The sequence below is a fragment of the Alligator mississippiensis genome, chromosome 1 (genome assembly GCF_030867095.1).
Source record: "Alligator mississippiensis isolate rAllMis1 chromosome 1, rAllMis1, whole genome shotgun sequence".
NCBI lineage: Eukaryota > Metazoa > Chordata > Crocodylia > Alligatoridae > Alligator > Alligator mississippiensis.
Window position 1 is genome coordinate 169,997,353 of NC_081824.1, and position 13,214 is coordinate 170,010,566.

At 48.4% G+C, this 13,214-nt stretch overlaps 1 protein-coding gene across 2 annotated transcripts in view; it reads left to right on the top strand.

The window, feature by feature from the left end:
- The window catches only part of CMTR1 (cap methyltransferase 1), a 36,622-nt gene extending 23,552 nt beyond the window's left edge, over positions 1-13,070 (top strand). For both annotated transcript variants that reach the window (XM_014598034.3, XM_019483030.2), the window contains 7 exons: positions 362-484; positions 1,707-1,798; positions 2,775-2,843; positions 4,869-4,916; positions 6,039-6,151; positions 6,643-6,751; positions 9,475-13,070. In XM_014598034.3, coding sequence (XP_014453520.1) covers positions 362-484; positions 1,707-1,798; positions 2,775-2,843; positions 4,869-4,916; positions 6,039-6,151; positions 6,643-6,751; positions 9,475-9,607 — 687 coding nt within the window. In that variant the 3' untranslated portion in view covers positions 9,608-13,070. The remainder of the gene's footprint in view (positions 1-361; positions 485-1,706; positions 1,799-2,774; positions 2,844-4,868; positions 4,917-6,038; positions 6,152-6,642; positions 6,752-9,474) is intronic.
- The last annotated feature ends 144 nt before the right edge of the window (positions 13,071-13,214 follow it).

Consider the following 13,214-nt stretch of genomic DNA (forward strand, 5'->3'; position numbering starts at 1 on the left):
CTGCTGTCTATTTAATCTTCTGCTTCCTATGATAAATAATCCTTCGCTTTTAACCTTGCATTGAAGAGAATGCTGCATCCACTATCTCAGCATCTGATTCTCCCCTGCACCCCCCAAGGTTATCTTCTCCCTTTTGGTTCCTCTTGCGAGGATGTGACGAGAACTTGCCAAATGAATAGAGCTCGGATCAGTGTTCTGGTGCCTTATTACCAGAGATGTAAGCTTCTTTCTTGACAAATCACTTAAAGTGCCCACTGCTGTCAGTAGGGAGGACTTTGGGGATACAGTTCATTTAAGGCAGAGAGAGGTTTCCTCAATCCTGGATGAATTTAACTCTGACTCGTTCCTCTTTGGTCCACAGAAGTCCCAAATCTACACCTGGGACGGTCGCCAGTCGGACCGCTGGACAAAGCTGGACTTGAAAACTGAGCTGCCACGGGACACCCTGCTCTCTGTGGAGATTGTTCATGAGCTAAAAGGAGAGGTGGGAAGCCATTCCTTCTTATATAAGGGACATTGTCTGCCAGCACTTCCATTTCTTGCGAGTATTACATGGTAAATGTGATGGTGCAGGGGCTTGGCTTGGGACTCCCAGGGATGCTATTTTGGGTTAAGCTCTTTTCTCCCTATTCAGTCCTAGTGATATGTGGTATCCATAGATGACTTCTTGTCATGTTGAATGCATTGCAGCAAGGAATTGACCCTAAGGATATGGTCAGACATAACATTTGTAGCGCTTCCAGTAGTTTAAAAGTGCTATAAGAACTGAGCAGATGGATGATGTGCGGCATTATAGTGCAGGGGTATTAAACTCATCCAGCACTGCAGGCTGGATAGGGCCCACAGATTGGCTCCATGTGCAGTATGTGGTGCCTGTGCCAGACTGGCCCTGCACACTGAGTCTGGTGTGCGGGATTGGTCTCTGGGCTTGATCTGGACTGGCTCCAGATTCAATATGCAGAGTCAGTACAGTGCAGGCTCTGCATACAGCTTGCACCCTGGACTGGCTCTGCTGTGCAGTGCATGGGGCCAGGGCTGGCACGTGGGGCCAGTCCAAGACCCACAAGCATTGTAGCCAGCTGATGATAGGCCTCTGCAGTTTGGCTCTGTCTCTTTGACACCCCTCCGGTAATGCTACAAACTGGTCTAAATGCCATAAAAAGTACCAGTAGATGAAGCAGCAGCTGAACTGGATTTCCTTCAGGTTATATTTGATCTCCCTGAGAGTGATTGCAACCTTGTACAAGCAGACTCATGGGTGAGCCTTGGGGCTTCTCTGTAATGTGTGGCCTTGGTTCGCTCTGAATCTCACTGCCCTGGGCCTGACAGAGCAGATCCAGTGCTATAGCATGCTGAGCTGCAGGAGTGGAGTACTCTTGTGGGCACTGTAGTGACCTGAAGCTGGCCTATACCAGGGGTGATGGACTCCATAGAGAGTTGTCCAGCCATTCCCAGATGAATGGGTATATTTGACTTGTATGGCTTTGATGAAAGATAATAGGTGAGTGAGCCCCTGTGAATTTGCTCTGGGCAGGGAGCCTACAGCAGAAGTGTGTGTCCTGGTAAAAGGAGGTGAGGTTTTTGCCCTCTGGAGTTAGTGGGATGGCACAAGGGGGAAGGTAGATTGCAGATGGTTCTGTTGTGCATAATGAAGACAGGCTACCAGCCAGAGTCTGCAGAGTAACTTGCTGTGTTTCTTTCCCCAGGGGAAAGCCCAACGAAAAATTGGTGCTATCCACATCCTGGATGTCTTGGTGTTGAATGGCCATGATGTCCGAGAGCAGCACTTTAACCAGCGGTAGGTGGGGCTTTAGGACCTAGCTACATGCTGAGAGCTGTCTTGAAACTCTTTTAGTGCAGGAAATAGGCAAATGGCAAAGCAAAGTCCACAGGGATCCAGGGATGCCTAGCTGATGTGGGTGAATAAGGCTGAGGCCTGGCACATAAGTGATTCAGTCTATTTTTCCCCACTCCCTTTGTGGATCAGAGAAGGCCTGATTCCCACCTTAGGCCTTGCCTATGCTACACAATTGCATTAGTTTTGCTGGTGACAGTTTGAGTGTCCACAGCCACAGCTCCCCTGCAACAGAGAAATCTTGACTTTGCCAACAGAATGAGAGTGTTTCTGCTGTCCAGTAGCTGGCAGAAGGTTCTTGTAGACTCTCCTGTGCCTTCTGCTGACTGCCATGGTCCCTTCAACAGCTGGTTCCTTCCCAGAGGGGCACTTCACAGACTGTTGGCGCAGCTGCTGAGAAAAACAAAGCCCCTATTCTTTGGTGACTTAGTGGTGGCATTTCCTTTCTGTCTTTAGAAGCTCTGATGGCAGAAGCAAGTGTAGACAAGGCTGGCATGAGTCAGCCACAAAAAGGATAGGTTTAGCATCCCCAGGAGTCTGAGGGGGCAGGGTTGGGACTTGCAGAGTGGAGAAGTCTTTTCCTCACTAGCATCCTGGCCACTTCTGCTCCCCTGTTTAATGCTTGGGCTCAGCAGCATGTGGGGTATATACATTATTGGATGAAGCCTGTCAAACAGCCTTTGGGGAGCCACCCCTACTGAATGAGCCCAGCAGCTGCTACTTTGATCAATATAGAGCAGGGGCACTGAGTAAAGGCGAATTCTTGGGTATGCTAGGCTGGTGGTAGTGTCGCACAGGGCAGTGTGTTGTGTATGGAAAGGGCTCATCAGTGCTCTGCTGTGTTCTGGGGATACTCCCTAGTTCCTCTGTATGAGCCATTGCTAACCACAGAACTCTTTCTTTTTCCTTTTTGTTCCAGGATTCAGCTCGCAGAGAAGTTTGTCAAAGCTGTTTCTAAACCTAGCCGGCCAGATATGAACCCCATTCGGTGAGTGAGTGTGCCTCTCGCTTTTGGGCTGCTGGGGTCAGTTTGCAGAAGGATGAAGGTCATGAGAGCTTATAGATGAGTGTTTTTCACCTTTTTAGACTTGAGGCACCCCTCCAAAAATGTCAGCTCTTAGCTTGCACTCTTTTTGACTACAGAACAATTAACGGAGCAGTTCTTCTGTTGCAGAGAACTCAGACCACACCAGATCAGAATGGTTTTAACATTATGGATTCCTAGTTCAAGATTCCTTGAAATCTCTGGGTTTATCTATTGAATCATGTTTGCACACCTAACAGTGCTAACATTGCATGGCATCCCATGATGCTCTCAAGTTGTCACAGAACCCCAGTTGAGAGAATCTCTGTTATAGACTGTCATATCAGCTAGGTGGTGAGGAGTCCTCTTTTAAATTTCAGAGATGACATGGGTGACTGTTGTTCTTGGTACCCTCAGATTAATTTTTTGAAGATTACAGATAAATCTGCCTTGTACGTACCAGGAGTAGCCAGTGCTGATATCAAGGACATTCTTGTAATTGGGCATAAGCCTCAATTAACTCAATAAATGCAAAGTCCTTTCCCCCCCCCTTGTCTCCATTGAGGTGGCAGGAGGGGTACAGCCACACTGATTGCTGACCACTACAAACTGAATAGGGACTATTCCTGAGTGTCAGCAGAGCCTGTGATCTCCATAGGATTAATCTGAGGATAAGGCTTTAGACATATTCTTGAGCTTTCATTCAGATGGAAAACACTCCCAGATAAATTATTGGCATAGTGCTCGCTCCAGCTTTGTCTGTTCGTTGACCTCCTGTCCTTTGGGTGGTATGCGGAGGGCCCAGATGATCGGAGCCTCATTGTGCTGAACTTCAGATGGGAAGAGAGAATCTGCACTGTAGAGCAGGGGACAAGCCACAACAGGGGAGTGTAAGGAGCAGGGGGAGGGGAAATAGTAGTAAGTTCATGCGGCTACTGAATCTAGCAGTGCTGCTAGCTGGCTGGCTCTGAATCGCTTAAAAAGGAAAGCTATTTAAGGTTTTGAGAGCCACCACTTTAAGCCTCAGTTTTGTTTCTCAGTGGCTTTGTGTGCCATGTGTTAGGATGAGGACATAGAACAGGGATCTGAGTGAGGGAGAGGTCAGGCACTGAGGGGGGAGTTGTCAGCAAGGGTGGGGGAGAGTGTGGGTAGAAGTCTGAGAGCAGTGGCTTCATGGTGGATGGCAAGCATGTCTTAGTTAATGCTATTGCAGACAGCCTGTGGCTTCAGCCAGGGTGTCCATGATGCTGGCAGGGAGAATTGCAAGCTGTTGGGGTGGGAGAAGTGTTCTCAGGCTGTAGAGAGGCCGCCTCAGTAATATGGCTTTTGCTGTGGGGACTTTAAATCTCTGTCTCTGGAAGCCTGGCACTTGTAGTGCTGTGTGAGGAGGGAGACTTGAAGGGGTGGCAGTGTGGAGTGGGCTGCATTTGTAGAAAAGGTTTCTCTGGATGTCTTTGCCTCGGAGATCCCCAAGGTAAATGGAGTGGAAGTGGCTTGAAATAATTTGGGCTGATTTCAGAGCAGGAGAATGATGACTCTGGGCTTCTTGTCTCTGCATAAGCTGTTGCTGTCCCATGGGTAATGCACAGTGAAGACCAGGCACTTCAGCTTTATCACAAGACCAGCACTGCGCTTCTGCCTGGGGCAGACCTGAGTGAATTCACCTCACAGTAAAACTGAAGTGCCTGGGTTTTGCTACAAATTTCTTCTGTTTGTCTGAGGTAAAAAAATGCAGTTCTCGTAGCAGTGAGAACAAGGCCTCTACATGCTGCCTACATGGACTGAGCTGTGAGTGGTGCAGGAATCAGTCTCCTGTGCGCTGGGAGGAGCAGTCTTCCAGGGGATGAAATTGAGGAGCAGGGTGAACCTTAGCTGTACCTGCCTGCTTTGCACTGTAAGGGTCTGTAGCAGCACGCACAACAGGGCCTGGTTGAGAAAGGTGGGATAAATCTAACCTCTGAACATTTCTCTCCTCTCCCCCACCCACAGTGTGAAGGAAGTGTACAGACTAGAGGAGATGGAGAAGATTTTTGTAAGGTCAGTAATTGGGAGCATTGAGACGCTTCCTAACTACCCAGGGTTAGCCACCGCCTCCGTTTGTCAGTAAAGAATGGGGAGGGATTTGGGGATGCCTGCTGGACCTTTTATTGTGGACCCTGTGGTCACTCATTGTGGCAATATCCCGTGCACCATTGGGGTGTTACCCTGCTCAGTACTGTGCTAGGAATCAAGTCTTGTCAGCTTCCTAGTACCAGCAGGTGTCAGTGCACTTAGTTTTGTCCCAGCAGTAGGAGCTATTCCAAGGCCCCAATAGATCCATTCCCTTTCCCTTGGCATATGAGAGAAAAAAATGCTGCCCTTGTGGTAGGCCAGCAGGAATATTGGCTGCTTGAGTGATTTGCAGTTTGCATGCACCTGCCCTGGGAACCCACGTGGGAGCAGCCGTGAAGCATCAGGATGCCCCTTCCCCAGCATTGACTCCCTTGTGCTGTTCTGTGTGTACAGAGGTCTCCCCCCGGGGTGTTCTATCAAATGCAGCAGTGTCTGAGGCCCACTCTACATGTTACATCTATTACGCAATTATCTGGTTAATTGTGCAATTAATTTAGACTGGCTACATGTGCAAATTAACTGTTGTGCCTTAAAAATGGCCAGCTAGCTATAAAGTTATTGCTGTAAAATGTGTAATAACTTTATAGATGGTTTCTATAGCTGCATTAATTTGCACATGTAGCCTGTGCCTGTAGCTGGGAGACCTCAGCTACTGTAATGTCCCAGCTATGGGGGGACCCATGCACTGCTGGGACTACAAGTTCCATCAGCTGTGGGACTCGTGGTCCCAGCAGCTGTGGGGTGCAGCCAGGGCTGAGAGTCTTGTCAGCTGCTGGTCTTGGAGCTGTGGAAGCTTGCTATTTGCCAGTGCAGGGGGAGCCTGGAATGCTGTTCTGGCAGTAAGGCATGACAGGATCTGATGCTGGATCCCACGGTGATGCCTCCTGTCATATGTATGTGGCATGGCAGGAGGCATATTATGTGGATCGCATGTTAGAGCCCATTGTGCCTTTACCTGCATGTGTGGAGTGGCCCTGATTCCAGTGCATCATCTTAGAGCATGTCTTTATGCATGGGTATGATTTCTGTCTGTCTTTGGATGCCCAGGTTAGAGATGAAGATTATCAAGAGTTCGGGTGGGATACCACGGCTGTCCTACACTGGCCGGGACGACAGGCACTTTGTACCCACAGGACTCTACATTGTTAGGACTGTGAATGGTAGGAAGAGCCCTGCTGCCCTCTTTCTTCACTGCTTTTGGGGGAAGGAAGGAATTTTATTCTTTAAAAATATGGGGCCAAGCTGTACTCTGCCCTTACCTCCAGGGGTATCAGTGGTGTTACCAAAGGACTGAGTATGACCTGTGTCCGGCTTTGATTGGGTTGGAGCAGGTAGTGTTGGGATGAAGATGGCAGCCACTGTGGTTGGATTACCTGCCACATTGGAATTTTTGTTTAGGTGTATAGTGACTGCTTCTTGAGATCAGATTGCCTAATTGGAAAGGTTCTCTCCAGAGGAAATAGCTGGGCCTGGGCTGGGCATGTGGAGCCATGGGGGGTGCTTCCTCAGTTGAGAACAGTTTGGATACAAAAGAGCCTTTTGGAAGGGGAAGATGGAGGATCTCCAGTTTAGTTTCCCAGACCACCCGCACTTTGATATACTACTTTTGTCATCCTGATGTCTGTCTGATCCCCATGGCTTTTTCCCCAAGATCCTTGGACAATGGCGTATAGCAAGAACTCCAAGAGAAAATTTTTCTTTAACAAGATGACCAAGGACTCCACATATGACCTCCCTCCTGAATCCATTGCACCATTTCAGTAAGTACCAGTTCAGCAGCCTGTACAGCTGAGCCCCAGAAGGGTGCCACAACCCAGTCCCATGCTTTGCCCTTTTTATCAGGCTGTTGCCCTGCATGTGTCTGACAAATATCAGGCTTCACATCATAGAGGTAGTGGGAAGCTGTATATTTGTCCTGACAAGCAGTGCTCCTCCACAGACTGCTCCTGGAATCCTGTGGGGGAACTTGTAATGAGTCTGTGGCTTGTACTTAGGTTCCTTATCTATCCATAGACTAATCTCTTTGGCCACAAGGGACAGAAGGAGCAATGGCTTCAAACTACAACAGTGGAAGTTTAGGTTGGAGATCAGGAAGAACAGACTATGAGGGTGGTCAAGCATTGCAACAGAGGTTGCAAAATTTTCATCCTTGGGCATTTTTAAGACCATGTTAGACACTTGGCTGGGGTGGTTGAGTCAGGGAGGATCCTGCCTTGAGCAGGGGGTTGGACTTAGATGACCTCTTGAGGGCCCTTCTTGCTTCGCTTTTCTACGATTCTGTGATATCCCAAGGAGGTTTTATTCACCCTAAGTATATGATGTTACACTTTTTACCATTGGTAAATGTCGTACTCTACCAGGTTATCTAAAGCAACAGTGTCAAACTCACCTGGGTCCCCAGCTAGATCTAGATGATGAGGCTCCTTACAGCCCAGATCCAGCCTGGGACACAGGGGTGACTGCTGTGGCCCCCATAACAGCAGATCCAGAGGCAACAAAGGTTCCGATGGCAGCAGTTCCAGAAGTGGCAGGGGGTCCCAAAACCTGGGTCCAGCAAGGTCTGGGGACACAACTGGGGTCTGGGGCCAGCTGCAGTAGCAGGTCCAGTGGGGCCAAGGGGCCCTGCATTCTGTGGCAGGCCACACCCCCTAACTTCTCATATCCCACTGGTGGGCCAGACAGAGAGGCTTCGCAGGCTGTTTGATACTCCCAATTTAAATCTTCCCATAAAATAATCTGGTTCTCTTCCATACCAGTAGTACTACAAAACGTAGTGTCATCTGCAGATTTTATGCGGACGCAGCAAATTCCTGTACCAAAGTCTCTAATAAAATTGTTAAATGGGGATAGGTTCTAAGATTGATCCCTAAGGAACATTGCTAGGAACTGCTCTCCAGCCAGATGACTTGGCTTTCATCATTGCCCACTCTAGTCTCCCTTTGAGCCACCTTTTTATCCACGTTGCAGTTGTGGTATTGATCCCCATCCTCTCTGGTTTGGTCCGTAATTTTCCATGAGGCATGGTATCAAATCAGCTTAAATCTAGATAAATTTAGTCCACTGAATAACTCTTGTCCAAGAAGTCATTTATCTTGTCATAGGAGGATATTGCATTATGTTGAATCACAGAATCTTAGAAAAGCAGGACCTGGAAGGGACCTCCAGAGGTTATCTAGTCCAACCCCCTCCCGGAGGCAGGATCACTCCTATCCAAACCATCCTATACAAATGCGTTCCTAATTGCTTTTAGTCCCATTTTCTTCTTACCCCTATATATTTGATTATTATTTCCTTTGATATGTGTTCTAAAACCTTACGTAAGTTGTCATGGGGATTGGTGTGTAGTGATGCACTGTCCGGGCTGAGAGGCAGAAGGGCCCCAGGATCATGTCCCTTCTGCAGAGGTTGTTGTGAAAGGAGGCTCGTGTTTACTCACCTTTCCCCTCCTTCCTAGTGTGCAGCAACACTCTGAGACTACTTGGAGTTTTCCCTGGCTAGATCCCTGAAAAAGCTGTCACAAATTCCTTGCCCCTTCTCACAAATCAGGAAGGAGGCTGGTTCACACATGCCTCCCTCCCAGCACACTTCCAGCACCAAGCTAAGCTGTGGAGACAGGGGAGAGACTCCATAATGGATGTGTTGTATTGTCATTAGTGAACGCTAATGTGTCTGTAATTAGCCACTGACACATGCTCTTGTCGCTATGCTAATACCGCTCTGTTAGAACAGTGCAGCTAAATAAGCTATGAATATTAAATGTCAGTAATTGTATGAATGTAAGGCTGCTGTGTCTGCAGCAATTAACGGCTCTGGTTTCATTCACAGTGGTCGAGTTGTATCCAGGTGGAGAGGGATGAATCTATTTCTGGTTGAGGAAGAAGGTGTATTTCTGGCTGACTGACAGAGCTGAGAGAGGCCCCATGTCCCTAGGACTTGCTGCTTGACCTTCCTCCCTAACCAGAGCGGTTAAATGGGGACCATGTAACTGACATCCTTTGTCAAAAACTTTGCCTCTCCCTATGGAAAAAGCAGAAGGGTATTGTACCCGGAGTGATCAGTGATCACTCCTTGCAGACCCTCAGCTGCTGGTCAGCCCTTCCAAGCACTCCATAACAGCCTTTCCATAGGCTTCAGTGGTGTTACCATGATTGTTTTACCTCTTAGAAACTTGAAGAAAAAAGAATGCCCTTAAGCGATTGTGCTTCCCTTTCAGCAGACTCATGTTTGTCCCTTGTGGTGGTTTGAATGGAATTAGAAAGGCTGGTTTCATGAAATGGACTGTAGTTCAGAATCTCTCTCTCTGCCCTCCCTAGAGGTCCTAGGAGCTAAAAAAGTAACCACATAAATTGGGTCTCAGAGGTACCCCCACAAATCATATCATGTGTTCCCCACTCCCTAACCATCTGCCTTTGAAGAGAATCTCTAGCTCCTGTCTACAGTGAGTTCTTTCCCAAGGTCCTGATCTCATTCTCTCTGCCCACAGCATCTGCCATTACAGCCGTCTCTTCTGGGAGTGGGGGGAAGGTGTCAAAGTGCATGACTCGCAGAAGAGGCAAGACGCAGAGAAGCTGTCGAAGGAAGATGTCCTGTCCTTCATCCAGGCACACTGCCCCTGACCCCCCCCACCCCAGAGCCCAGCCCAGCCTGGACTCTTCAGGGACTGACTAGACTGGAGAGACTCTGAGACAGGAGGAGGGAGTCTTCAATCCAGGAGCAGTGGGTCTTCCATGGAGAAGAGAACTGACTTGCTGGCAGTCCCAGGAGTTGGGTATTTGGGAATTCAGAAGATGCAGAACAAGGCTTCAGCTATGAGACCAGTGTATATAGGTGTCTGGCCCATGCAGCACCAGTTCTGAATACCCTAGAGGAAGAGCTGAGTTCAGCTGCTCTTCTCTTCTGACCCATTGCATGCATGAGGCTGAGGTGCAGGAAGCTCTCCCCATTCCTGCTCAGACTTACAGCCAGGCTTGTGGCCCTGTGTATGGCAGAGCAATTTGGAGACTGCATCTGGCTCTCTGGCAGCACAGAGGAAATGGCAGGATTATGCCAGGGCTGCAGGAGAGGTGTGATCCAGAGAGAGGTGACATAGAAATAGCCCTGCAGTGATCCCAGCAACCATCTCTGTCTCCTTTGGCCTGGCAGGCCTACGCCACACACTGGGGTGTCTCATTGGGGAATACTGGCTCTTGGGACATGAGGGCTGTCTCCTGTCAGTGGCTACAGCAGTTCAATTTTGGAGGTGCTGGGCCAGTTGCCAGGGGTGTCTCTGTGATAGGTGGGGGGAGCTCCATGGCACAAATGGCTTTGGTGTGTTCGGTGCCAGCTGTGGCACTGAGACAGCATGAGTTAAGCTGATTCTGCAGGGGGAACTTCCTCGTACCATCAGAAGCTGTCACCCCAAAGAATTCCCTCTAGATCAGTAAGTAACCACAGCCTAACCTTCCAGGTGCAAGTTCATGAAAAATGCCACAAGACCCTGCTGAGATGAAGGTGGTTTTGTTGTTTGTTAGTGCTCAGAGTCATTGCCTGGGGCTCCTGGCAAAGCGAATGAGGGAAGAATGGGGTTTTTCAAAGGAAATTCAGGACATGCCTGGCTTGTTAAAAAGGTCCCAGAGCATTGAGAGAATTTGATTTTGCCTGGAGTGGATAGTCAAGAGAGCTCCTATTGCCCAACTAGGCCAGTTGTAGTGAAAACCAGAGCTTTTCTTTTTTAAACCTCCAGATAGGCTTTCAGAACTCCAACGTCTGGTGCAGACCTGGGGTCCCATCTGGAATGAATGCACAAAACCACAACTCTCAGATGACAAGACAGGATCATGCATGTTTCAGTGAGCAGAAACAGCAGTCTGTTTCTGGGCTGGGCTCCCAAATGTCATGTAGGCCATGCTGTCGCAAAGAGCAGGGCTGACCCATGTTGCATGTTTTAACTTTGGGCTTCTGCACCACCTTTGGCCAGGTGTTCCACAGAGGACAGAAGCCTCCACACAAGCTGGCTGCACCAGCCATGTGGCAAAGTCACTGTATTTTTTTTTTTAATTATTATTTTTAACAGATTGGACTAGGATTGCCTCAACTGTGCCTTACAGAACGCTGTGGGTCTCCTAGGAGCTAGAAGCAACCAAGCAACCATTTAGATTCTGACCTCCTGTCCTCTTCTCTTGCCAGTGAAAGATTTGGATGAAGACTAGGTCAGGCACACACATGAGCTTGTGGGGGAAATTCACCCCAGGCAGAGGTCAGGAAGAGGCTTAAGCGTTAAGTCCCTCATGCCATCAGCATAAGTAATGAACAGACCTTGTGCTGTTTTTTCTGTACAGAGGGGATTTCACCCCAAAGCTGTGCCAGTACAGCACCATGCAGTGCCATGTAGAGATACCCAGGTAGGCGCTGAAAGTGTTAGTTCATGTACCAGAAGCAGTACTTGCATGGCTGATTTGCCCGTGCGGTTAACCTAGCTGTACTTCTTCTGGTCTCGGGTATCTCTGCAGCATTGTCTAAACAGAGCCTAAGTAAATCAGTTTAATATCCAAGCTTGCAGCCCTTCCTGTATCTATACAATTGGTTTGTATTCAAGCATCCATTTGGTCATCCCCTCATTGCTTGTACTTGAGTTTAATCACTGCTGGCTTTGTTACTCTTACTTTGTAACATTGATCTGTGTTCAGACTTGCTTGCTGTAGACTGGTGACTCTACACAGCTTTCTCAGCCTGGGGTTAATGCTGACCTTTGGCCATCACGGCACAGAGACTGGAGAAAGCTGAAGTGTCAGTCAGCTGTAGAAATGATCAGAGCCCATGTTATTCTTGGGTGCTTCCTGCAGAGAAACCTTCTGCCCTCACACAGGCAGATGTTGCCTCCCTTCCAAGCTTCAGGGGAGCACGGTGGGTTGGGGATGGGGTGGCCTTTCCATGAAAGCCAACTACACTCTTCCTCTCTGGCCACCAGCAAGCCCAGATCATGGATACATCTTCCAAAGCATACATGGGGCCACATAGTACCCTGATGTGGCAGAGCTTAGCTTTGGTATATTGTGGGACACAGTAACAGGGCTCCAATTCTTGACCCAGCATTTACGTTACTGGTCATTTTAGTTTTAATGAAGGTGTTTCCACAGTACACAGCAAAGAGACTGCAGGTGGGAGACATAGCATCTTAAGCTGTGTCACTTTTTACAGCCTTTGTGCTTCTGGCTTTTTAAACTCTTCATTTGTTGTTTGGTGCTTCTAACAAATGCCCTGAGGTTGACATAATGCCAGCAGGCCAGTTTGTCAGAAGCCATTCCCTTTCCCATGGTGTTTCATTGCAATACACGTCTTCTGCACCCTCAGGGGCCTGGCTCCCCCACACAGGGCCTTGGCCTTCCTGTATGGGTGGGTATGGAGCGTATCACGGCAGTACACTGTGTACAGTGCAGCTCTCCAGTGTAAGTAAAGCAATGAAGGAAATGCACTTGCCTGCAGGCTGGTTTTACAGATGCTTCCTGATTTCCCTTGTGCCCCAGCCTCCTTCTGCTTTTATCGCCTGGTTTGTTTGTTTTTTAATTTCGTTTTATTTTTTTGGATGCACTGAAACAGCTCCCAACCCCTTGTGGGAGGGCAGGTCAGCACATTTCTATAGGGCAAACATGGAAGGAGTGCTGTTGGGGAAAGGTGTTATATCACTTGTCATCTCCAAGTCCAGACACTCCCATTCCTATTCCTCATCTTAGCCTGGGAGGTCAGGGTTATGCTTCAAAATGCCTTGAAGGAACTGTTCTGTTCAAAAGCCAGGACTTCTGATGGATCAGACTTCTGCATGCCCATTATTGGTGTGTTACAGCAGCTCAGCCCTAGTATGGGTAAGGGAGGGGCTTCATCTCATACAAATGACTCTGCATCAAAGGGGCTAGTAGAAACCTTGGCTTTGGTGAAAGTGGTCTGAGCTATCCTCCCACTGGCTCCAGGGCACAAGGACAAGTGCCTCATTGAAGAGAATGTGTATGTGTGTTAATTGCACATTGTATCAGGCTCTATATCACTGTGTTGATTTCTCTGCTTTAGTTGTCTCAGTATTACCAATACAGCCCTTCAGTTCACAAAGGCGCTCGCTCCATCTGATTTGTGGCTTTCCTGACCAGGAAGAAAGTGAAGTTGGAAAGGTTTTGACTTGCCCCAGGCTACTAGTACCATTAAAGGAGAGTAGTTTTGATTCAGTGCTATGCTCTTGTTCCACAACTCTTCCCT